Source organism: Pagrus pagrus, assembly GCF_965226575.1.
Source record: "Pagrus pagrus genome assembly, chromosome: 7".
Classification (NCBI taxonomy): domain Eukaryota; kingdom Metazoa; phylum Chordata; class Actinopteri; order Spariformes; family Sparidae; genus Pagrus; species Pagrus pagrus.
This window is the reverse complement of record NC_140191.1, coordinates 27592938-27620248: the sequence shown is the minus strand read 5'-3', so window position 1 is coordinate 27620248 and position 27311 is coordinate 27592938. Positions and strand designations below refer to the sequence as shown.

Sequence of the window (27311 nt, the reverse complement as noted above, 5' to 3'; positions counted from 1 at the left end):
AGGAGATGAAGTCCAACCTCTGTTTTTAATTAACTTGCTTTAAATGAGCTGCGTGTTTAGATTTGATTTTCCATTGCAACAGTGTTTTTTTTGTTTGTTTGAAGCATGTTTTCACCTCAAGTGTTCCATAAAAGTTCTATAGGTCACACTTACATCGCCAAGTACTGTACCCACCTGTACAAACATAAATGCACTCACAGGTATAGACACAAACATATACATGCACAGATGTGAACAAACACAGACATACATGCAGCTCTGTCTTATAAATCTCCAAGCAGCTCCGTCCTTTACTTCTCTCCACCTGCTTTTCCTCTCATCATACAAATAAACTGTCAACAATGGAGAACTCTTGATGTTAAATCGTGCATGACTTCATTGACTTTGCTAGATTTTTTGGCTGCCCATAGAGGTCTCAGGCTTTGTTTTTCCGTCTGTGATTAGAAATCACAATAAATAATTTTTTTTATGTCACTGCCTTTTAATTTTTTTTTTTGCTCAAAGCAAAGCAAATAAGCAGGGGCATAAATGCTAATGGAAAACAGTTATTCATCTGAAATGAAGGTGTATCAACAAACACTGAGCATGCCTACATTATCTGTTTTAATCAAATAGTATGGCAGGATTTTTGTGAAGGAACTCTATGGGGTAATCATTTATGAGGAATAATCAGCTGTGATAATATAAGCAGCCTTTAGGTGTTTTTTAAAGCCAAACATGTACAGCTTTCTGGATATTAGAGACAGACATTTTTATCCAGAGGGAGGTTTACAGATTGCAGTCATGTCTATATACTGTAACTTTGGAGGTCAGGAGGTCAATATGAGAGCTGTCAGTCTCCCTGCAAATGCCTGCAGGCTATCTTTTCTGGCCAAAGTGACCTTGTTAGATTGAAGTGAATGCAACACTGTGCTTGTTAACATTGATCACAGGAAGAACTGTAAGGAAAAAGAGACATTTATACTACTGTACATTAGTTCAGTTGTACAGCCCATAGAACAAGCAGTGCCCCTCCCTGTACAGTAAAACAGTTGACTCCTTTAAATGGAGAGGGTATCTTTTATAGGCTTTTTTTCTTCTTTTTTTTTTTTACCTGAAGTTCTTAGGTGTAATTTACTAACTTAATACTGCAGAAGGTGCCAGGTAAGTCTGAAGCAAGAAGCTATTTCAGGCTGCCCTGCAGGTTTGACTTTGGCTAATACTAATACTATATAGTGTGCACCGGTGGTTACTTAGTAAAAGTACCAATGCATTAATGTGAAAATACAGTACAATGAAAGTCTTCCATTGAAATAAACAACATTACCTAATTAAAAGTACACAAGTATTATCAACAGAATGTGCTGAATGTATTTGAATGTAAAAGTGCTTTGTTCCATAAAAATGGCCCCTGTAACTGACCTGTATCACATTATGAGATTGTCAGTAGTTGCATCAGTGTAGCTGCTCAAGGTGGAGCTAGTTTTAACTACTTTGTATTCAGTTAGGTGTTTTAGTCCAGATGTTCTCTATTTAAAGATCCAGTCCACGCCATAGTGTCACGAGATAAATCTGGGGGGTTGTGGGATGATTAATGGGGTAGGAAAGAAATTTAGGACTTTTCTCTAATCTGTGCTGTGGTTGAACCTATTTGAACCTAAGACAGTAATTTAAATGAATGAAACCATATGATAAGTTTAGAAGTTCTGGTACTGTTAACAACTCATACACATCTGAAATGAAAAGAAATCCCAAGTGCACTGCTTCTTTGTAAACCAAAAAGGTTTGGAATCGGTTTAATCTTAAATAAGTATCATATTTTATGTAAAATATTCATCTGGAAAGTAACTAGTAACTAAAGCTGTCAACTAAATGTAGTAAATGAGTAAAATATTTCCCTCTGAAATGTATAAATGTGTATAAAGTAGCAAGACATTGAAATATTCAAGTACTGTAAGGTACAAGTATCTAAAACTATAATAGTTGAGTTAATGTTCTTAACACTTTGTAATATGTTACAAAAACGTGTGAGTTTATTAATAGGGTGAGGAAATATTAATGAAATGTTAATGAGTAGTTCCTGAATAACACATATTCAAGGACTACATTCTTCTTGTGCCCCCTCCCCACAAGTAAATTGGTGCTTTCCAACATAACAGTATGTCAGTGTTGTCAGTATTCAATCTTCAGATTCAAATTAGAAATGAGATACAATATATATCACAGTCATCAAAAGTACCCTGCGCCACAGATGAAGGATACATACAAGTATATCTATAAATAGAGAAACTCCACTGCTGAGATGGATGACAATGATTTTGTGTTTTCAGTAGAAATTATTGGGTCATTATAAATTCCATAAATAAACATGTGAGCTTATTTTTAGTTCAATTGAAGCTAACAGTAACACAGTTGTGGCTTAATCCCACTCTGAGAGCGGTGGAAAAAGTCTCAGTGGAGGAGATTTCCCCGGTCTACCTCACTGTGATCAGCTTTTGTGGAGAAGGTGTTGGACAACAAGTGGCTGATCCTGTGACTTCCTGTGTGATTAATCCGTAAGCTGTGAATGGCTGACCAGGCAGACAGCTGAAACCACCAATCAATCTCCGGAAGCCTTTTCTGTGGATATCAGGGCAGCCCATTAAAGTCAGGGAGCAGACATCCATCCAGCTGCAGACAGCGTGTCGATAGCCATGGCAGAGCAGTGACAGACTGGGACATTTTTAGGTCGATAATGCTTTAGATCTGCATGGACTCCCTGTGATCAACTGCACCACATCTCTCCCTTAATGAGCCTCTGTGTCTGTATCTGTGTTAGTGTGTGTGTGTGTGTGTGTGTGTGTGTGTGTGTGTGTGTGTGTGTGTGTGTGTGTGTGTCTGTGTGTGTGTGTGCGTGTGTGTGAGGTGGGGTGGGGGATGTCTGTCTGTTTCTCTGTCTGTGTGTGAGAGTCTGTGATGCCTGTCTCTGCGGTGGCTGGGCGTGTGTGTCCTACAACCCTGCTAATATAGTTTCTTGTCCAAATTCTGCAGCCTTCAGCCACTAGTTAATAACCTTTTCTGGCTCATGACCCAATTACAAAGTCCAAATATTCTCATGGCCCCAGAAATTAACGCCTTGTCAAGTTGTCATGCATATTTGCATTTGGCATACTCTCATATCCTATTTTCAAAGGCTTGACGGAAACTCTGAAAATGTTTGCTTTGGTGCAAATTAAAGTGACAACAGGTGCAATGCAGAGGCAAAAGCAAGACAACCCCCCAAAAGGGAATGGTTTGTATGTGGTGGCCACAGACAATTGCTCTCTCCCTATCCTTCCTGACTGATTCTTCTCTAGTTTTGTGTTCTGCTAGTGTCATGTCACTACTGGAAGCATGAGGCGGTACCTGCAGTCCAATCAGGTTGCACAGGTAGTCCAGCTCCTCCAGAATGGCACATCCATAGGAAGAAGGTTTGCTGTGTCTCACAGCACAGTCTCAAGAGCATGGAGGAGATACCAGGAGACTGGTCGTTACTCGAGGAGAGCTGGGCGGGGCTGTAGAAGGGCATCAACCCAGCAGCAGGACTGGTATCTGCTCCTTTGCGCGAGGCTGAACAGGAGGAGCACTGCAAGAACCCTCCAAAATGACTTCCAGCAGGCTACTGCTATGTATGTTTCTGACCAAAGAAACTGTGGTTTGGACTCATTCCCCTGACCTACATCCAATTTAGCACCTATGGGACATTATGCATCAGTGCATCCGACACCACCAAGTATCGCCACAGACTGTCCAGGAGCTAACTGATGCCCCGATCCAGGTCTGGGAGGAGATCCCCCAGGACACCATCTGCCAACTCATGCCCAGATGTTGTCAGGAGTGCATACAGGCACGCTGGGGCCACACACACCTGAGTCAGATTATGAGTTGCTGTGATAAAATTCACGCAAGTTGGATCATCTGTGATTTCAATTTTTACTCGTCATTTTGAATCCAGCCCTCAATGGGTTGATGATTTTGGTATCCATTGAACATTGTAAATTATACAATGTACATCAGTAAAGATTGTCAACTTGAATTATTCGTTCATCAAGATCTGATGTGATTAATTTTTTTGAGCAGTGTATATGCTACAGTGGGGGTTTTTCTTAGGACCCAAATGCAGATAGAGACAGGAAGTCAGTGAACAAAGGATTTTATTTCACAAACTGATGTCTGGAGGGTAATGGGGAGGAGAAGGGCAGGCAGGAAGGAAGGCAAGCAGGGTTGGCTGAAGCCAGCATGGAGGAACACAGGAGAGCAAACTGGAAGCAGTGCAGAATGGCGCTGGAGATTTCTGCAGCCAAAGAACAAGGCCATGGGCGCAAAGGTGAAAGCAAAGAAAACACAAAATACTTTGAGTGTCTAGGAAACACTACGTCGCAGCACTACAGTCACTGTGTAGGATATAACAATCTAGCGCCGAAGTGGTGAAGAGACCAGGTAGATAAAGCCAGAGGGTGATGAGTTGATCTGGAACAGGTGTGCCACTCTGCTGCTGCTGCTGCTGCCACGCCCACAGACACACACACACACACACACACACACACACAGACACACACACACACACACACACACACACACACACACACACACACACACACAGGAGAAGGAGCAGGTGAGGGAGGAAAAGCAGGTAGGGAGAACCGAACACAGAAAAACAACAGGGCTGCCACAGTAGCACCGTGACAGTATATGAACCAAATGTTAATGTTACTGTGTTAGTAATCTCCCAACAACACAGTCATTGGCCTCGGGTGTGGCCTTGACTGCAAAGTTGAGAGTCTGTGCTGTACACATTGATTTCTGGGGGATGAAATCAATGTTGGCAACTTTCTGTAGCTGTCCTCTGCATTTAAAGTAGTGATGTTGACATAGCACAGAAGGGATTTTACTTTTACCTCATGAAATATCAAATAGGTCTTACATTTTGTATCAGACAGGTCTTTCAAGAGCAGCTCCTCATTTGCTTGAGATATCTGCTGAAGAAGTGAATTGTTAGTCTGAGCAATGATACCTGTGAGCAGGCAAAGATCTGAAGTCAAAGACAAAGAAAAAATTACACCCCAGAATCGGCGACAGCAGTCATCAAGGGATTCCGATTAAGTGCGGAGCAAAAAGTCACAGTGATGAAAATCTTGAAAAATTGTCACCCCTGACCATAAAACATTGATTTCATGAATCACAGCTTTAGTGATGTGAATGCTGAGCCCATATCGTGTATTTCACCCTACCCTGCTGTTTGATACAACTCAAGGAGGCATTTATTATCATCCACGCCATGCTGTAGTGGGTTGACCCCTTCGTCCCTGGCTGACATGGATCTATTCTGAGCGCTTTCCTTAGCTCCATCTAAAGAGCATGTGGAGTAGTTTGTAATTGTCTGTATCGATTATAAAGGTTTGAATATTGTTTCTGTCTTCCGTGATAGGAATCCAATTATTCCCATCGCAGTTCAGCTGAAAATTAGCATTGACAGTGTAACTCACTGCGACCCTTGTAAATGACTCCATTGTCCAGAGGGAGTGAACCGGCTGTTTATTTATTCATCTAGTTATTGAGCAAGACTGACTTGACAGATAGATCCTTTTTCTCCAACAACCCCTTACTTCACACTCATTCAGTAACAGTAAATACTGATAAGAACATTTTATCCAAATATGTGTTGAACACTTGAAATTCTTCTCAAAGCTCCTCTTTTGAGCCTCCAAATTGGCTTCGTGCCTAATTATCATGAATCCACCATACAGTTAATTTCCTATTTAATCATTGATTGTAGACAAGTAGTCCCACAGTGAGAACCACTCAACTCTAGATAAGGTAGAGTGTTGCAAAGACAGTGCCACTTTGTTAGTTTTTTTTTAAATCTTGTTAAGCCTAGGCTAGTGAATCCAAGTGCTGGACAAAGAGAGACAAGGAGACTTGGAATAAATGCAGACTATGTTGCCAAATTTGAAGGGAGCAGGTTTGAGCTGGAGCCAGGGGTCCAGTGGAGAGGTGGGTGGAGATGGAGTTGAGCAGGTAAGGGCTGAGTCTAGGGATTGTTTGAGCTGAGTTGGCAGAGAAGACAAGGATGGAGGCTGGAGACAAGGACCAGGGCCAGGGCAGATGGAACTGCAGGAAGAGGAGCACAGGATAGGTGGAATGTGAAATCATCAGGAATCAAAGTTACAAAAATTAGGCTAGAGATGCAGACTGACTGATCAGGCACTATGGTCCAGCGAGGTGGATGTGGAAGAATTGAGTATTTGACGGAGTCTTGATGACAGGATCAGACGCAGCTAAAATGGCTCCGCCTTGACCTAGTACACGTCTCTGTTCAGGTAATAGAAAAAAACACACACACACACACACACACACACACACACACACACACACACAGAAAAGAGGAAACGCCAGGCAGAAGTGGAGGGCATGACAATTCTCCCAGATTTTGTAAGGTGTAGTTACTGTAGCTGCATTTAAGAGCACTTCAAATTGTGCCGAAGTTGATGTGTTGCATTTTGACCACAGTATGAGACATTAAGCCAATTGTGTCATATCTAAGATCAACAAGGTATTTGCCAAGAACCTTGACAGCTTTATGGCTGAATGAAATGCTGGTTTATGGCACAAATTTTTTATTGTGCACGCTTGCAGGTCTATGTATCCTTGAGCAAGATACTGAACCCCAAATTGCTTCTGATGAGCAGGCTGGCACCTTGCATGGCAGCCTCTGCCATGAGCGTATGAATGTGTGTGTGAATGGGTAAATGTGACAAGTGTTGTAAGTGTTGAGTTTAAAGCTAAGGTGGTGCAAGGAGAGCAAAGCTGTCAGAGTAATCACATCCAGCCCAATTAGCCTCTTCTCTGTCGCTCTGAAGCAACATCTTCTTTGTGATAGGAAGCCGCAGGATTTAAGGGAAACGTGACCTTAGAGTAATTTAGAGAAACACCAGCAGTAGCACAAAAATACCTCAGACATGACACAAAAACGTCTGCCAATCATTTCAGGCATCTTCTCATTTGTGTGTGTATTTCACAGGTAATTTGGCAGTGATGTAGTGATGGTTAAGAATGCTGTGTGCTTCCTTTAAAGTTGCCAGAACTTCCTTATTTAATTACAACTGTGTTTTAACAAATTGTTGTTACTAATTGTGGCACCAATATCCTAAAAATCTAGAGTTTAGCTTTGCCAGTACAGTTCTTTGTTTTGTTGGCCAAACTTCTGTCATTATTGAGAGGGGATGTTAACAACCTGACATTTTTAATTGTGGTTGCAGCTGGGGAGTATCTATTCTTGTTTTCCCACTGATTACAGTGCGACACCAAAGTGATAAAAACACTAGTGGTTACTAGTAAAGTAAAATACATTGATATTGCATTTTAAATTGTGAAATCAACCATTTATAAGCAATTTAACAGCTTTGTATTGAATAATGGCACGAGAACTACATTTAAAAGTTGTGAAACAAAGGAAAGCAGGAACCCTTAAATGTTAGGGTATACATGGCAAATGAGGTTTGTAATCCAGTAAAAAGGGACATGACCTGATGAAGAAAGCAGGCTCACATAGAAATTGCATTTTCTTAGTGTCCAGGCACATCACTGACCTGGTGGCCAAAGATCACAACCCCAGTATTTTCAACAATGTGGACAGGATGAAGTCAGTCAGTGTAAAAGTAGAACACATTTGTTATGTGTTGATGAAGGTTTCTCAGTCATCCAGGTCATGGTAACTCTAAGTGCTGTATCATAGGCAACTGGACTTGTTTCTTGAAGACCTTTCACCTCTCATCCAAGAGGCTTCTTCAGTTCTAACTAACTGGAGGGGAGTTGCAGGCTTTTAAACTCTGTGTGGGAGTGTCCTTACAGAGTCATTAAAGACACATTTGAGCTCTGATTTCAGAGTAGTTAGGGCCACTTGTGGGTCGTTGACCCAACCAGCCTTCATGTGGGTTGCTAGGGCTAGGTGAGCTCAGGTGTGAATGGTTGTTAAGCTGTCTGGGTACTGCTCAGTCCTGTTATGCTTTTGTTAAATTTGTAATGTTTATTGTCAGGGTCATTCTGACCAGGAATACACAAATCCACAAACCTGTTAAAGATTCATTGTTATTACAGGTGAAAAATGAGACCATTATCAATACTGTAATGCAATTTGATCTGACTTTATTTTTCCTGAACTGTTTAGTAAAATGAGCTAAATTCATTCATACAGTACACTATCATGCTCATAGTCAGAGTCATCCTGAACAGGAATACAGAAATTTGCACAAAATTCTTAATTATTCATTTTTATTACAGGTGAAGATGATAATATTATTAACCGTATAATGTGTTTTTGAGTCATCGTGAACAGGATAGGATCAGGATAGTCAAAATTTCAGAAAACCTCTTAAGGATTATCTTTTATTACAGCTGAAATATGAGAGATTTTAATAGTATAATATCATTTGAGCTGACTATCCCTTTGATTATCTCTAGAAATGTCCAATAAAATCACATTTTGTCCTGATTACAGTCATTATGAACAGGGCAGTAGTACTTTTTTTAGCAAACCTCTTAAAGAAAAAGAAAATGGACAGGACATATCTTTGGCTACATCACATTCAACAACTCCGAAGAATTATGATATGAAATACCTTGAGAAAGTAATGGGAGTCTTTGATCCTTTTTGGCTGCTCCAAGCACTCGTACATTAACAGCTGAAGTAGACGTGCATCAAAATCCAACCAGTGGTGTTTGCCAATAGAGGGGTGTAGTAATGAGTCCTGAAACCTGCAAATCGGTTAGCATTTTTGCACATCCGGTTCCCTTGTCTCAAAGCCAATGGGTTTTGAATCAGCTTGCAGTTAAATACCACAGGCTTAAGATATTTAAAAGTTTAATTCTACGACATAGTATACATCATTAAATGTCCCACAATTTAATCATAAAGTGCTTATGTTTCTTAACAATGGCGGTTGCTAACAAGTGTCTAAATGAGAGTGTAGAAGTGTCACGGACATTAAACTTCATCACAGTGAAAAGGGGGTCTGGAAAGGGGGTCTTACGATAGGTAACAACAAGTTGGCCTAACTGTAAATGTTTTAATAATTACAGTCTGAACATGGAAATAGCAGCCCTTGTTAACATAGTTGTAGTAATGCTGGCAGGCAAATAATACTGAGCTTTTGAAAGCAGGCTGTATATGGCTTGGATATACAGTATGTGCACAAAATCAAATGCTGTGAGCTGAAGCAAGACGATATTATACCAAATGTAGATCATCTGTAAACAAGTACATAATTTAAACAATGATATCTATGTTTTCTATCCTCTGTTATGATATGTAATTAATAAACATAATTATTTATTTTTCATTCCTGTTTTTGATTTGACAGTGAGTAGCAGGAGGTCTTTTCTGCCAGAAATAAATGTGAAGAGCTCACTGAATTTCTCCTTACACTGTACATTTTAAAAGTTGACTTTACTTAGGAAACAGATTACCTCAGAATGGCCAAGGAAAGTAGACTATAAAGTTGCATGAGCTAAAAAGTTTGAACAACTTTAAATAATGAGTCTACTTTAATTTATAATTTTAAGGTGGTCGGTTTCCTCAAAGTCCATTTGTCAGATTTCACAGTGTAGGGACTCCCATTCTGCCTGAAGTTGTTTTATCTAGTCACTGCCACATGAAGAACATAAGGCAATAAAATGACAGGAGGCTCCATAAAAAGGATAATTAGTTGCATGGAAACACAACAGTGTTGTTTAATATGATGTGAGCAGTTTGAAATAGATTTTTCAAAACATTTTTGGAGTAAGACACACCTGTAGAAGAGTAGACGATTGTATGTTTTTTGACCTTTGCAAATACGATGGTGTCTTATGGATGACAAAGCAACTGTTTTGTGGCATTTTGCCCCTAATGCCAATAACATAACGAGAGCTGTTCCATTTATGCTTATGCTTATATTTTTCCTAAAACAAAAGCATTTAACTGAGGACAAAAAAGAAAAAGCACCTGTAAATTGATCAAAAAGGAGGAGGAAAGTAATAGAATCCAAAACACAAAACTTAGGACAGTGTTCGAAAAGAAGAAAGACTTTCTGTTCTTCCTGTCTTTGCTCCGTTCCTTTCAGGTCTGAAGGGGAAGATGAATCCTTTGTGGAGTCTACACCATATCAGCAGTGACAGAATGTCATCAACTCCACATCCACTCAGACGCCATCCTCCCTATTGTGTTTAGAGCCCAGTAGCACCACCAGACAGAAGGAAATAGATTCATGCCCCTGGATAAAAAAAATCACATTCTTGGCTGACTGATGGAGTAAAGCCTTTTCCAGGCGTCCACAACAAAGTGGGCTTTCTGAGGAAATATCAACCATCCATCATCATCTCCACAACTGTGAGAAGCTTAATTAATGGTGACCTTATGTGTGAGAGCCCTCTCCTGTACTAGGAAAAGGTATGTGTGTGTGTGTGTGTGTGTGTGTGTGTGTGTGTGTGTGTGTGTGTGTGTGTGCTTGTGTCTTGAGTGCCGAGAAGCGCCCATGAAAGAGTAATGAGCTTCTCCAAATGATGCATCAGTCCCCAGTGGCTCTAAGAGATACAGGGATCCAATCTTTTACGCAAGGAATATTGGTGTGACATTTCACCGGAGAGGAATCGCCACCATCTGCTTCACAGAGGCAGCACTGTCCCCTTCTGTGGTCCCAGGAGTGCAGGTGAGAGCATCACAGAGGGCCACCTGAAGGTGGGGACGCAAAGGTCCTGTTGTTGTGTTTTCAATGCACTGCGTCCTCCATAAGCCTCAGCAACGCCAGTGGGTATAGGTGCCTATTCGATGCATCGCTGCACACAAAGATGTGACTGGAATCTTGATAGGTTGTTAGGGGGGACACCTTATCGGAAAGCAGAACACGCATATCGAGAGGTGCGCGTAGGGACATGCCAGCAGAGCAGCAGCGGTCTCTACGGGACACAATGGAGTCTTCCTCAGGAGTGTTTGTTCAATTGATGTTGACATGCAGCCCAGACTAATAGATTCGAAGTGTCTGGGGTGAGCAAATTTCTCTGCCTCTTCCCCTCCATCGCTCCATTTTCTTTTCTCACCAGTGATTCTATTTGATGTGACAGAGCTTGGAAGTTGGCATTTCAGAACTTACATGTAAGCGTGCCTCTACTGCCAAGGACACTTTTCAGTTAAATGCCTCCTACATTTTGACTGCACATTTGCAGTGACATACCAGTCAATTGTGATTTGTGATAAAGGGTTATCTAGATATTAAAGAGACATTATGTTAATGGACCACTACATAAAGCCACTTTATCAACTTCGAAACTGTTTCAACCCCTATAAAAATTAAATAGCACTGTAAAAAAATACGCAACACTGCTCCACACTCACATTAGCTGATATATGGCCCACAGGATGCTATAATGATCCATGATGGGAAGCTATCCATCTGTATTCTTCAGTTGTTCCACACCGCTGTTGCTTCCAGTGGATAAATGATAAACAACAGGCAGCGTCTCCTAGCTTGTCCATCTTTCATCTTGGGTTGCTGAATAACCCACAAAGAATGCTCCCAGTGTGTGAATCCTATCACTTGAATCCAGAAAGTTTTTTCATCTTTAATCACCATCAATGTAATCACCCTCTTTCTCTGCCTGTATCCCTGGCTTAGCTTTTTCTGTCCATCCTCCAGTTCTCTTACTTAAACGTGCCTTGCTCTTTCCTACTTATCTCTCTCTTCTCGGATAAAAGACACATCCCTCAGTGTGAATGGCACCTGCATGTGCTGCTGTGAATGTTGTCGTTTGCCCTATTTTGGGGTTCGCAGCAAATGCAGACAAGCTTATAATTAGACTGGACTGATCTGCAATAGTTAAGTAACGTCAAGTAAAACAGATATTGTAAAAGGTGGAGTGACGGGTAATTAGCTCTGCAATATGTGGAAATTACTTAGTAAGATGCACATTTTTATAAAAATTGCTTCAACTCTACTCTTTAACCCATTTCTAGAGCTGTCATGATGGTGGTAGTAGGACAAAAGATGCAATCTGAAGACGTCACTTTGGGCCTTGGGAAATTTTAACTGATTAATCAGCCATGAAAATAATCTGCAGATTAATAGGTAATTAAAATGATCCTTAGTTGCGGCTGTAGTCATTCCTCGATGCAACAGGCAGCTGTTTTTAGCGCTTAAAGTACTAGCTGAGCTAAACAACTCCAGTAAAAACTGCAACTGGCTGGTGCTGTTTGTCAGCCATTAAAACCAACAGAGAAACACCCAGGTTGTTAATTACCAACATTAACCAACATTTATATGTCAGAGGGAATACCAGGCACATTTACCTTAACATTAGCATCCACCCTAAGCCAACCTGAGATTAGTTATAATGAAAAACATAGGGCCAGTCTACAGGCTGAAGCTCAGTTTGTTTCCGTAATCAGTTTCATTTAGACGGTGTGGTCCCCCCGGGGCGGCTGTAGCACTTTGCACACTATAATTCTAACACCAGGTGGATTTCAGAGGCAATTAACTACACCAGACAAGGTAGAGCTCTGCAATTATAACAAATTAGGCAATTATCACCATTCCCCAATACTATAGGGGGTTGACTGTAGCCCTTCGTATTTAGCGAGTTGATGATCCGGGAAGATCGACGGCGTAAAAGTGAGAGAGTGGGAGAGGAAGAAGGGATCGGGGATGCATTTCTAAGAAACTGAAATAGACTCATTATGCTATTATATTCACATCATGTCTCACAATGTGTTGTCACAGCCCCTGCTACTTTCAGGAAGCATTTTCCACCACGAGTTTCTAACATTCTACGTATCTGTATTCTTGTCTTCACTTCTTCTTCGTCTCCACTTAAATGAAATCAAAACATATATTTCTTGCTTCCTGATGTAAATCATTTCACTGTATTTTGTCTTTGCCTTAAATACGAGCATTGTATTGCTCCTGTGCATCTTACATAAGTTTTTCATCACACTCTGCAGTGTCATGAGCCTTGTGGGTGAAGGCAGCTTGATAGACCTTCACCTTCACTCATATAACTTGTATTATTGCTGCAGAACCTTGCCCATAATTATCTTTATTTCTAGAAGAACACACATCGAGTTATCAGGGTTTTTCGAGGCATTATAGACGTCATCCCATTGGGCTCAGGTGGACTGCCACTGAGGCTCTCAGACACACTCTATTCAAGCTTTACAAATCAAACTGTCTGCACCGCTGTCCTTGGCACATCCTAGAGGAAATTGATTCCGGAGGGAAGTAATGACACACACACGTACAAGCACACGCATCGCATATACAGCACATGCAAATGAAAAGCCACACAAACACATTCCACACAAAGGTCGACAGATGAGTGATCTGTATGCATCTCCCCACCATTCCCGCTCTCACTTTGAAGTTCGAACTCTGATTGTGTCTGTCCTCTTCACTCGACACCCCCAACTCCCATCCAAGCATAATAATGGATCCAATCTGGGTCTGTCTGACTCTGTATCACCTGTGGGAGCAGCAGTGTCTGAGAAATACTTTCAGTTCAATTTAGTCTGAGCTGTGAATGTGCGGTGCTGTGTGTTGGCACGCACGTTCCTTCACAACCCAATTCTGGACTTCAGGAGACTTTTTCTTAATTGACACTGTGCTTTAGAATAGCCAGCATCCTCCCGTCTCCTCTGAGAAAACAATATACAGGGTTGCTACATATAAAGATTCTGTCTCATTCTTGGCCCTCGTGTTATGTTTACATCAGGATCACTGATTTAGCTGCACTGCAACTGAAATGCAGTGAGTCACGCTTCCACGTACAGAGGAGTACAGTGATATGTGTGAATCACGAGTAGAAACACGTCAGTTAAGAGACATTGACTTCATGTGGGTATCTCTCTTTCCCAGATCATTTTTCAGACCTGGATGATGTCATGCATGACATAATGAGAAAGCGAATCATCCTGTGTGTGTGCAGCCTAATACTGTGGATCTTCAGGGGCTTCTTCATTCCAGATAATCTGTGGGAAAAATGAGTCTTGTCATACTGTAGGTTTTGCTCCCATTTATGAGTTCCCATCACGTACACGGTGGACTACTTGCCCTACAGTATGTGCAATCCATAGAAGCTGATGAGTAAGACTCAGAGATCCTCTAAGCAGCTCAGAGTATCCAGGTGGAGGATATGAACAAAAAATCTTTCCACTTTTTTTGCAAGAACTGTCAAACTATTCTTGAGAAAAGCACTAAATGCCGCTGAACAATGTTACTGAAACACTGGAGAACACTGCAAGACAATGTTTTTTTCTGGTCCAGCTCCCACGATTAATGTATCAGTAGGTAAAGTAAGGGTTAACAAAGCCTTCCTCGGTGTACCATCCAAGCAAAACTGCCAAAGTACACTATTAGGCTCCCCTTCTTGGCAGTTGAAAATAGAAATGCATTTCCAGCCTTACAGGTTGTTTAAAGAGGACTAGATGTGAAGTTTCAACATGAATCTGGGAGTTAGTTTTCATAAAAGTCATCGGTAAAAGGTAGGACCGTACTCACTAAGTGTTGGAATGGGCCATTTTGTGCTATCCATTAAAATTCTGTGGGAACACTGTTGCGATTTAGATCCAAAAACATCTGTCTCCGAGGATGAGTCACTTAATGGCGGCAGACTAAGTGCTGCATTAAAAAGAAAGAACGTTACTGGTCCCATTTTTCTAGAGTTAATGTCCTTCAGAAGTTATTTTACGATTACATGACTGTGGACGTTTTCTGGGAAAGGGCCAACACCTGCTGGAGGTTTTGTGAAGGGTGGCAGGTTATATGCTGTGATTTCAGTTTGAAGTAGTATTTGAGAAGATACTTGATGTGGTGTGATAAGACAGGCTGAAGAAATGTGTTCTCAGAATGTCTTAAAACATTTTTTTTTACCGGTATTTTATTTCCTGCTTTTGACAGAATACCTTCAAAAGGATTGTAACTCCCATTAGCCTCAACTGTACGTTGGCTTTAGTGCTAATTAGCATGCTAACATGGTTAACTAAGATGATGAACGTGGTAAACATTTTACCAGCTAAGAAAATCGGTATGTTGTCATGATTATGAGCAGGTATGCATGGAGACCACTACTGCATATGTGAAAAAAGTAGTAAAAAGTATTTTGTGGCTTCAGAGGGAGCTGCATGTAATCTGATAAATTGGTGCCAGGTTTTGAAAAGGAAGGGGAATGTGTGGTGATATCTCAGATTCTTCTGTATCGATTTCACCATTTGTTTTTAAACTGGCCATAATGAGTCCAACAGTGTTACAGGAGTGCAATGATAGACCAGTGGACTGCTTCTCAAACTGCCTCCTACATTACCCACAGGACAACTGAGCCACTGTCGTGTTTAAAATTGGTGGAGTTACCCTTTTCATAAGAGAAAGGGATGCCAATTAGAATATTAACTCCAAGTAATGATGTCAGGCTGGCAAATAATACAAAAAAAATGACATGTAAGAAAAAGAAGTATGCTCTGATTGTCGTCTGCAAACCAGAAAAATCCGACACGGCTTCCAATGGTGGCATTAAGCAATATGTTCAGCCATCCTTGTTCGGCATTACCTGCATTCTTCATTTGCATCAGATCTGTAGGTGATAATTAGCTATGCCATGATCCATGTAATGAGAGATTATTTTTGGAGATATTCACAGATCAGACGTGGTGGGAAGAGGCAGAAAGGAGGGGAGGGAAAGAAACAAGCTCACTGAAAAGATCCAATCTTCCCACACTGTTTAAAGCAAAGGGATAGTAGCAGATGGTAATGTGCAACAACACGGAACGTCTGCTTAGTAACAGAGTTTTATACGGTACGTTCGCACACACACACACACGCACGCACACACACACACACACACACACACACACACACACACACACACACACACACACACACACAAAGGCACATTCACCATTAAGTTTTTATTCCCTGTCAGCTCTGCAGTAATATACATTATTGCAAGCATTCTTGACACATTTTCAGTATCTTTTCATGATCTTCGACTCTTGTCTTCGCTGACAGGAAATGTTAAAAAGAACCAAACAAACCGAGGTCTTTTCTACTCACAGGAAGCCCACTTCACATCTGAACAAAGGAACTCTTTTGATTTGGTAATTAACCATTCAAAAAAAATAATTAACCAACCCTCATTATAAAGCGCACCTCATAAAGCTTTGATGATTACATGTGAGACTAATTTTTAAAAACTCCCAAATGTGCCCTGGTTCTTTCTGCATGATGAGTCACAAATTTGAGTCTTGATGATCAAAAGAAATGGTTGGACTGGGTTTAAGCTTTGCAGCTTACTGGTGTGAAGGAGGAGGAAAGTCAACTTTTTTGTGTGTGTTGCTGCGGCCACCCTCTAATGACCCGAGCTGCCATCTGTACTCAGCTGTGTGCCAGGCAGGGTCCGGGCCCTCCTTACATCTATCACCACAGTCAGAGGGTAATGATACAGGCGAGCCAAGGGGAAGCAACGCAGGGGCCAGACATCTCCATCTTCCTCCTGAGGAGTCACACACACCCACGCAAAGTACTGACTTTTGGACTTGGACGACATTGGCCAGATCTCCTAATCTTGTTACTGTTCATCTTACGCCTAAAGTACATTTAGATCTTCCTCCAAATTCTGTAATTACTTTCCTCTCCCTAAAATGGTAAAGGTTAGCTGCTGTTCTTTTTTGGTATGCCTCTGTTAATATGATAAAATGTCACCCCGTGTCACTGTGAACTCGTTTACTGATTTTTCCATGCTACTTTGGCGCTGTGTGGCGCTTTGGATTTGCTCCTGGGGGGGAGGCCTTTAAAGCTTCAGGAGTAAACAAAAGGAGAGTGGTATAATTGGCCTCTAAGGGTAAATATTATTTCAAATGAGCTCCCCAGAAATACTTGGAAAACAAGTGGCAATTGGTTGAGTTCTCATTAGGATTTTCCTAGTGAGCACGACCTTGTTGCTGAAGTGCATTGAAATTACCTCTGTGCCATCCAGTTATTCTCCATTATCGCCTCAACTGAATCAACCCTCAGTATTCTGATACTGTTATGATCTTATATGTATACCCAGGAGCTTTTTGGTATTCACAGCAAAGATATTAATTTCTATTATAGTGAAGTTTTTATAAAATAAAAAAGGTTAAACTCATTTTATTTAGTCTCTGGGAGTCTTTTAGGAGTTCCACCAGGCCACTATCTGTGCTTTTGTCTTTTCGGTTTTGTATGCTCAAAGCAATGAGCTGTAAATAACTAAATGTAGGATCATTCTGCCTGTCTGCACATATTAATCTGGAGACAATCAATTTCAAATTATCCACCGACCACTGGAGCAGATTAGTTTGATTACTTAAGTCGCTGAAATGTGCATAAATGTATGAATTATATTTTTTAAAACATTGTCAGTGATTAATGTGCTGCAGTGCTGTTTTTCCAATCACAACCATCTTGATGAGCTAGAAATGATTATAGTTGTTATACAGAGATCATTGAAGGACTACAAAATAAAATGCTCCCTAAATTGAAAACTGAAATCAATGCAGCGAACTGTAGAGAAATATGAGATGAGAAAAGAATTGAGCTTTTATAGCTGGTACATCAAATGGCTCTTTATCCTTTAAACTGAAATCAATGCCACTAAGTGAGTGCTCTCTGTTGTATTCCTGCAACTGCATCGAGTGTGAGAGAGAGTTGTTTATTGTGATGCTGACCAGGAGCAGGCAGAGGGGTGCAAAAACTTCACTCAGTCCAGGTGGAATAAGGGCACTAGTTTTATCCAGAAACCTTGCGACTTGATAGAAAAAGGAGACACGCAGTTGCACCCGCCATTCATGTTAAAAACACATATGATAATACTGTGTGTGCAAATAACTGACATTGTATTTAAGGCAGATGTGAGGCCTTGTGGATTTTTTGTTTGCTTTTGTTCATCTGGTTCCCTTTCACTACGTTCAAAATAAAGTGTAATTGTTCTTTTTGCATACCTCCCTACACTTGTACTGTGTATTTCATTTGCCAAAAAAAGAGTTAAAACACACAATAGAGGAGAGTTTCGCTGGTTGCATTTTTTCTTCTAAATTATGTAGATACCAGTATGTCATCTAGCCATGATAAACATGAAGTGAAAATCTATATATTATGACAGCCTGTTTTGAAGTCTGTTTTTGCTACCTATATGACACCATGTTTGTGGCTTTCAATTACTTGTGAATAATCAGTGGTAAAAGTACACAGATTGATATCAAACAACAGATTTGTCAACTGAAATGGTGATGCATCCAAAAAAAAATCCAGTCCTCACAATAAATGAATTCATGTGTCAGCTTGGAATGCTTGTTGCTACGCCTGTCAACCTGTTTTAGATATTGTGTCAGTCACCGCTTTAAATCTAAATCTCTCCCCCCTCAGGCTAACATGTGTTATCTCGATCAGTAAAAAACATGCGGAAGTGTGTTGTGTATTTTTTGTTTAATACAGTTTGCTTTAACCACACATCTGAAGTAATCTTGTTGCAACAGAACAATTACACATTAACATTCTTCATAAAGAGATACAGCTGGAGTTACTTTCAGACATATTTGATCACAACAGGTATAGCTGGAGGGTGGACTACAGTGTGACACCACTGAGGACTGTAAACAACTACAGCATTGTCTGCCTTTTTAATAGTATGTGGCCGCTTTTTTTTGGGCCTATTTGGTGACGGGCCATACCAGTGCACAGTGAGATATCATATTCAGGCTGTCCTGTACATTTGCTTACTTTCTCATTGTGACTGACACATAGATTAAAACGTTATTGCACTGAGCTACAGAGAGGCAAACGGTCAGACATCAGTGGAAGAAATTGGGCTGAGTTTCAGCACCCTGGACAGCTCCTCATGCAGCTGCTCTGACTGAACAGTCATCCAGCCTGACCGGGTGTCCTTGTTAAAACTGTTTCAGTGTATGGATTCATTCAGACTGTGTTCACTGGGTGAACTCCGGCTCATGTTTGACAAGCTCGCCATGAGGGATTTGACCTTATGTGCGTAATAGTTCCTCAGGTTGACCGAGGGCACCTCTTTTATCCCCTCGTCGAAATCGCAGCTCCTCATTGCGATCTCCAGCTGTTTTTGTCTCTTGTAGAAGAGAGAGAATTTATTGAAAATGAGCGTTATCGGAAGCACAACTACTAAGATCCCGGCCAGGATGCACGCTGACGCGGTCAGCTTGCCCGCTATGGACACCGGCACCACATCTCCGTACCCGACGGTGGTCATGCTGACGGTGGCCCACCACCAGCACGCCGGGATGGTGGAGAGATCCTCGCTGTCCTCTTTCTCCACCGTGTAGGCCATGACGGAGAAAAACGACACCCCGACGGCCAAGTAGAGAAGCAGCAGGCCCACTTCTTTGTAGCTGTTCCTGAGGGTGGCCCCCAGGGAGCGCAGCCCCGTGGAGTGGCGGGCCAGCTTCAGGATGCGGAATATCCTCATCAGCCTCAGCACTTGCGCAACGCGTCCCAGGTTGGCCAGCGCCGGGGTGCTCTCCACCACCAGGTTTATAAGGAGTGTCAGGTAAAACGGAAGTATGGACACCAGGTCTATAACATTTAACGGATGCTCGAAGAAGTGCAGAAGGTCCGGCGCCACCACGAACCTGGCGACCAGCTCCAGAGTGAACCAGCCGATGCCAAAGTGCTCCACAGTCTCGAATCGGGGGTCCTCTGTGGGTTGCCCCTCACTGTCCAACAGGCTGAACTCGCTCATGCTGTTCATGCACATAGTGGCGATGGAGCCGAGCACCACCAGGATGGAGAGGATGCTGATGATGCGGCTGGCCACAGAGTAGCCGGGGTTATCCAGCATTAACCAGACGCGCCTCCGTGCGCTCCCGAGCAGCTGCTTGTCAAACTTGGTGGCGTCGCTGTAAAACTCCAACAGCTCGTCAAAAGACGAGGTGGTGCTCCCTTCGTCGCTCCTTTCCTCCCAGTCGTCCCGGTCCTGGTCCATTTTCCTACAGTGGTAGGCGCTGCTGCAGCAGGAGTCGATAAAGAACTCGTTGATGCCCCAGTACTCGATCTCCTGGCTGAAAGAGAAGATGCACAGCTCGGCCATGACGTGCAGCCGCCCCGTGTTGTAGAAATTCAACACGTAGGGGAAGAGCGCTGGGTTCCTGTCGAAGTAAAACTCTTTCTCTGTGTCGTCGTAGTCGTCGCACAGCTCCAGTATGGACTCTTTGGACTGACAGTGGAGTAGACGCGCGAGCCGCGTCTCGGGGAACCGGGAGAGAGTGTCGGACTGGAGACGCTTCTTAAAGCCGCCCACGTTGATGCGGATGGCGGCGTTGTCATCCATGTGAGCCCCGCCGCCCGGTTTCCCCAGGACCTGACCTGTCATGTCTGGGGAGAGGGACACACAGAGACGCACGGCGCACAGAGAGAAAGGAAGAGTGACAGACAAAACAAGGAGACAGAGGGACAGTTAGAAAGAGACAGGCAGCACAGAGAGACGCACACTTTCAGAGAGAAGAGAGAAAGAAAAGTCATTAATTAATATCATTTGGGTTAATACCACACTTGCTCTTAAAAGTAAAAGAAAAAATCAAATTCGTCACAACCACATGCGTTAACAATTACACGAGGAGCGATGCTTTTCAAACAAAAGCTCGCGTTAGAACAGTGAACTTACTTCAAAGCACTGCCAGTTTACAGAATCCCCCTACAACAAGACTCCGCATCTCAACTCCGGTGACGGCATATTGCCGTTTATGGCCAAGTAGTGGCCCTGTAATAAACGCGGAGACCTCTGTCCCTGGAGTCCAGACAGGCGCGTCTCTGTCAGCTTGATTTTTCTCAGCTTGGGTGGAAGAGGAGGAAGCTTCTTCTAAAGGGAGTCGGCGCCTCTCCAGCCAGAAATAAATTGACGCGCCTTCCTCAAATACACCCGCCTGTTGGAGCTGCTGGTCCTTACATCCTGTGTCCGCCGGGATTTACGCCTCCTTCTGCTACAGGTAGCGGCTACATTTAGAACAACAAATTCTGGGAGCCATATGGACTGAAACACGCCCTGGTAGCAGCTTTTGCTTGTGCGAGGGAATTCCTCTCTCTCTCTCTCTCTCTCTCTCTCTCTCTCTCTCTCTATCTGTCTATCTCCCCCTCCCAGTTCTATCTGTTGCTGCGCAGCAACACGTAGCTCCCCCCTGTGCGCCGCCCTCCCGGAGTGATCTCAGCATCATGGTGCTGAGGGGCGAGGCGCAGCTCCCGGAGGAGAGGGAGTCACCAACTAACGAACACACGGAAAGCACCGACACACAACATCAAGTGAAAATGATGCGTTTCCAATGACACTGTAAAACAACAACAACAACAACAAAAACCTTTCAATGCCCGCAACGTTTGTTTTATACGCTTCATATTACAGTGATGCAATAAGAGATTGATCAACAAAATATCACAAAATAGTTGCAAAGAAAAAGATAAAGAATAAAGAGATAAGATTAACCATGAAATTATAATGGCCTCTGCTGAAGGTGGACTATTTAAAGTACTCACAAGAGGCCCGTGGAGAAAAGAAAGGTTCCTTCATTTTGACTTTAAATCCCTTGTGTGGGTCAAGCTTAAAATGTTCTCCTACAATTCCCATGATGCAACTCAATTATGTCTTTCATTAGACCATACCTGCCTGGGAAATTCCTTTGAAAGTGACCTCATTGTCCTAGTTTGTAATGCAAATATGTCATCTTCAAACACATGCTGAGAAAACCTGATGACTTCATCAGGGTTTAGACGTCACAAAGCTCCTCCTGAGCCACAGAAGACGTTATACAACTGTTCTCACAGGCTGAGAGGTAGTCCTCTGAACTTAAAGGTGCAAAAAACGGTTTGGAAGATAGATATTCAATTGTTGAGTCTCATTCCCAGGTCATCCAGTACCAGTGCCTTGGGTTGGTGGGTTGGGCCAGCCTCCACCCAAAGCGCTGGACCTGGGAATGAGACTCGAAATCAACTATTGCACCTGTAATATGACTGTAGAATGAAACTGAGCCTGCTGGGTACCATAGAAACAACATCCTTTGAGAACATCCCATTAGTTTTATAACGATTTTTTTGAAACACCAGTGACAAACACTGTTGTCTTTTTTTTCCTTCTAAATAATGTAAATGCATGGGGACCGATGCTTTCATGTAAAGGTTACAATTGATTGCTGAGTCTCTGGTCATTGATCACACACATTCACTGTTGTGCTGTGCGGATCAAAAGAATTATGAAATACATGCCGGTGTCTCCTCACTTGAAATGCTGTTTACTAATCCTCACTACAGTGAGTGGATGAGAACCGTGCTGTGATGTATGTGCTTTAAACACCGACCGCCACCACCATCTCCACCATTACCTGAATCTGCTTTTATCAACGCAGTGGCGACATCATTAACAGCCCTGTCTGGCAGAACACAGGGCCACTGTTAAAGCCGAGGCCTTGCAGAACAGCCTTGATTTTATTGATTAAGCGCTGAAGGTTTTCTTTTACATATCCTAGTGTGTCTGATGAAGGTGATTACGGCTGCAGACAAAGCTGCTTTATACAATTTCCCTTGGGTGCGGGCTTGCTAGTATACTGTTTGTCAGGAAGGCGTTTTGCACATGAGAAATGCTGGTAAATCGTTGATTACATCCAGAAGGTTATGGCTGTTTGAGGACCAATTTTGGTCCCAGCCCACACTTTTTAAGGAGCCATGATGAAGGTAGCACTTCATTCTGTTGAATGAGAAGACCTAAAGTGAATGCTTTAATAGCTGCTGTTGCTCCCTCAGGCTGTGTCACTGTGATCGTCTCTTCCTTCTGATGGCCACCCTGTTTAAGACGTCAGGCTTCAGCTGCATTTCAAAATACATTTAAGATCATTGGAAGCAATTTCCCACTTCCTGTATTGTATTGCAGCTCTTGTTTGGAAATATAACCAGAGGCGGCAGGCTTCACTGGAACTGTTTACTCCTAAAGAGTATCTTTCACTCCCAGATTTCTCACTCCCAGGCAGCCAGCACATTGATATTTCATTACATTTTTTTCTTCCAACAGTTTGACTTTAACATGAGCATGTAGGCCCATGAGATTGCCAGTACAGATTGAGTCTTTACAGTTGTATTCACACATGCCGTCTCCTCGTTCTGGATGCTTTAAATTAAAACCTATGCTCTTCAGGTACTCACAATATGGTGTTGTCTATCACTGTACAGGCCTCTACAGATCCTCTACACCCTCACATAGCAGATTTGTAGGATTTGAAAAGCTTAACAAGAGCCTTGAAAGCACATACAGCCACTCTCTACTGATTACAATATTGTGAAATTACAGCCTTTTCCTTATTAATACCCCTCACTTGTGGGATCCATCTGTGGTTGTGTGGGAATGTTGTGCAATGATTATAATCCTATTTAGGCTATCATTATCCCCATCCTGCAGGGTCTTACTGAGTGCCTGGCTATCATCCTCTGTTCTGTAAGATTCCTTGATGTTTGTATTATTCTGATTATTTCTCATCTTATTTCCTCTCATTGTGTGAAGATTTTGTATAATCCCACATAGGCAACAACAAGCCTTTACTACGGCACATTTGGACGTGACAGCTGTCAGGATTACATTATTAGGTGACAGTCAGTGTTTATCCTTTACCTGCTGGGAAATGTTCATTTTCTGTGCAGGATATCTGATTTAGGTGAAATAATGGGTGTCATCTCGCTCTGTAAGCTCCATCAGTCCTGAATGATATCTCTGACGGCACACGCACACCTCCTCAGATTTCATTAGCGTGGGTGAAGAAGCTTGATGTTTGCAGTAACGACTGTCATCAGGACTTTGTTCAGGATTACTGAGGCGGTTTGCTCTGAATTATTTGTGCTAACCAGACTATCATCTGCAGATTATTCACTTTCTGCTTTCCATTGAACTGGGCGGCTTTTGATTCATTCTGCTCCCACATGGCTGAGTTTAATGTGCTGCTTTGTGGAGGAGGAACTATTCCTCATAGCTTATTCCTCAACAAGTCTGCTTAGATTTACTCTCTTATTAATAGCACGCTTTGCTTTTCAAAGAAATCCCTTTGTCTCACTTTATCATGGTATGTTTGCTATATTCAACTATTACAAACTACCAGTGATGGGAGAACTCAGATCCTTTGATGAAGCAAAAATACCACTACGTGAATGTGAAATAGAGGCTCTGCTTTAGTCATACTAAAGTAAAAACACAGAGCTATTATGAGTAAAACTCATGCTGATACATTATATATGATAAAAGATTGATCGTACAAGTGCATAAATGTATTATACTGTAAGTAGCATTTTATTGATCGAAGTGGAACTACTTTTAACTACTTCCTTTACATTTTAGTAGTTTAGTCAAGTGTTTCACCCAAGTGGGCTCCCAAGCCAAAAATGTTGGACGCTACAGGTTTAATCTGTAGTAATGCAATGTATTTCATGGGCTTATCATTGTTTTAAAGGTCCCATATTGTATAAAGTGAAATTTACTGTCTTTTTTCCCGTATTCAGAAATTGTGCATTAAAACGAGCTGTCAGGACTTTTGTGACTTTTGTGATGTCACAACTATACAGTCACTGCCCTCAGCCCATGCCTACAGCATGGCTGTGGTTGCAAAAACACCTGCAGAGCTGATGCAATAGCACGGTGGTGCCTGCTCAGGCCTGTGAGAGCTGACCAGTTGGGGCAGACTGGGATTTAGAGAGGCGGGCCTTAAAGAGACAGGCACTAAAACAGAGTGTCTTAGATAGAGGGTGAATAGAGGTGCTGTAGCAATAAACAGTATAATAAAAATATTGTATTTTTGAACATTAAATCTTGTGAACATTTTACACAATTTATTTTAAATGTTGAATAAAGTTATGAGCATCAATTATTTGAACATTTTCTGCAACTCATTCAACTAGACTTAAATGGAATTGTTCAGGCTGCACAAACTGTGACACAAAAAGCGTATTCAAAACCTTTTCTAATCACACAAAATGCTTCCTGCATTTTAAATCACCATCATTCATATTCTGCACCCTCTTGGCGGGCTTTCATTCACATCTCATATCTTTTGATGGAGACTTTTGCAGAACCCCAGTATAAATTAAATCATAAAATAATAGACAGCTTTATTGTCATGTCTCTGCCCCGACAGCTGAATGGTAGATAAAGGAGATAAAATGTCATCAGTATTAAAATGATCTATGGCTCGAATTTCAAGCTCTGACCCTAAATCATAAGAAACAAAATATTGTGTTTGGCCTTTTGAGCAAAACCATGCAGATTTTGAATTTACAGTTTTAACTGAGGCCTTTCTGCTATTAAATTTTAGTTGATTTCCACAGGAGCTTTTAACATAATTCATAGTGAATGTTTTGAGACTGGGGTTTAGATTAAAGGTCTCTAATGAATGACTTCTCTCAGCTCTAAGAGGAACAATCAGTTACAAAGTTTTTAATCAGTTTCAAATCTTCATTTTCAATTCCATAATCATACCCACACGGTCAAGAGGAGACAATCAATCAGCCCATTAATCCCCTTCAGAGAGTCAAGATGACGTTTTCTTGAGACTCTCAGTAAGTGTGTATGACAGAGAGAGAGAGAGAGAGAGAGAGAGAGAGGGAAGAGGGAGAAGGGAATGATGTAAAAGGGCCGAATGAGAAAAAGATAGAGAAGAAGAGAGGACCTAAGAAGAGGATGCGGCTATCTCTCTATCTCCTCTCTCCTTCAAAGCCTGAGGTGCAGGCTCAAGTGAGAGTGTGTAGGAGTTTTTTTTGTGTCGACTAAATCTGCTGCTCCCTATCTCTTGCTCGGCTGCCTTTATCTCTCTCCCTCCTTCCTTCGCTTTCTTTCCCACTCCCTCGCTGCCTTTATGTGTCTCTCTTTACATTCTATATCCACTGTTTATCCTCTCTCCCATCTCTTTTACTCCTCGCTCATATTTCCTGACATCAATCTTCCTCCAACGTTTGAGGTTAAGGTTCAACAGTATGCTGGCCTCATCCTTGGTGTCAGGATGTCATCTGAAGCACAGCCAGGGGACTCCAGAACCTCTGAGGAGACGGCCACGGACCTCTATCCATGACAAAAGCTGTCAGTCAAAGATCACTCTGAATCCTTGGATGAACCGGCAGACTCCAGAGAATTTTACTGACAGTAACAAAGGGGAATATGTTTAGTCATGTTATTCCAACATATGAAACAAAATGTGCTTTCATTTGTGTCCCCTCTTCCCCTTCACGCTACAGTAATCACATCAAATGGGCCCTGATTATTATGGCAGGGAAGGCTGGCTGACTCAGGACAGAGCACAGACAGCGAAGGAGCAGAATGAATACAGATGGAAAGTGGAGACCAATGCAGCCCTGAGAGTTAGACAGTGTGAGTGTTAGTACAGTAATTATACGTATAACATATTAATAAATTATGACGCCCGTGTCCTTCTGACTGGAGTCTACATCCTACACATGATGAGCACTAATTGGCTGTGATGTCAGGTAATAATGTGTAGCAGTAGCAACAGGGTGACCTAAATACAGAGGCAGCTGCACAACAATAATTGGAACAATACGATCTTGTGATAAACACAAGGAAATGGCACTGCATTGCATGGCTACTGGCAATTTATTTCTGTGCTTCAGCTTAATATGATGTTGACGGTTGGAGCTGGACCACAGTGTCCTTCAGATTCACTGGTTAGTGTTAAAGCTCAGAGCTTTGCCTTTACCCTCCGAGGATGAAAGGACTTCTGGCATTGAGTTATTGTTGACATCTCTTTCACCTTTTTCTTCTTTATAAATCAGAATCAGTGTTGATCCTCAGGGTTGTCCAGCTGCTGCACAGTTTCAAAAAACTGCGATTTTACATGGGAGCAGAGTGACAAAGCCCCCCACCCAAAATCACCCAGTGCTAGAGAGCTTGTGTGCAGGAGTCATAATCCGTGGCTGTACACTATTTAGAGTTACACATGGCAGCTATTAAAGCTGCTGTGAGAGTTGTCATCATTTTAGTGAACTTCCTGTCCGTTTTGCAGTTAGCGATCCCCTCCCTCCTCTCTCTGTCACCACATGAACGTGGAGCAGCAATTTCCAGACAAAGCAAAGAGGAGAATCCTGCTCTTTAAGAGTTCATGAGCAGACAGGACCACCTCGTTATTGAGTTCTCTGTCCTGATTGGATAAAGTGTGCAGGGATACCAGAAAATATCTTTTCTCTTTAACTGCATGAGCAGGGGGAGGAGAGACATGGGTTACTGACCAAACACTATGACAGTGATTACTGCTGGAATAAAGAGCTACTTTACACATATTTTTA

General features: G+C 42.0%; 1 protein-coding gene across 2 annotated transcripts; it reads right to left on the bottom strand.

Annotated features, from left to right (window-relative positions):
- Positions 1-18441: 18441 nt before the first annotated feature.
- Positions 18442-21080, bottom strand: kcns2 (potassium voltage-gated channel modifier subfamily S member 2). Of its 2 annotated transcripts, none has more exons than XM_084356352.1 (2): positions 20662-21080; positions 18442-20488 (listed from the first exon to the last, which is right to left on the bottom strand). In XM_084356352.1, the coding sequence occupies exon 2, from the start codon at positions 20368-20370 to the stop codon at positions 18931-18933; it is 1440 nt and encodes a 479-aa protein (XP_084212478.1). In that variant the 5' UTR covers positions 20371-20488; positions 20662-21080; the 3' UTR covers positions 18442-18930. The 2 variants fall into 2 exon arrangements, with proteins under 2 accessions (XP_084212478.1, XP_084212479.1); XM_084356353.1 differs by having other exon boundaries at positions 18442-20372.
- Positions 21081-27311: the final 6231 nt, after the last annotated feature.

Coding starts and splice junctions, on each gene's coding strand:
- kcns2 (XM_084356352.1), bottom strand. CDS start 20,370: ATGACAGGTCAGGTCCTGGGGAAACCGGGCGGCGGGGCTCACATGGAT.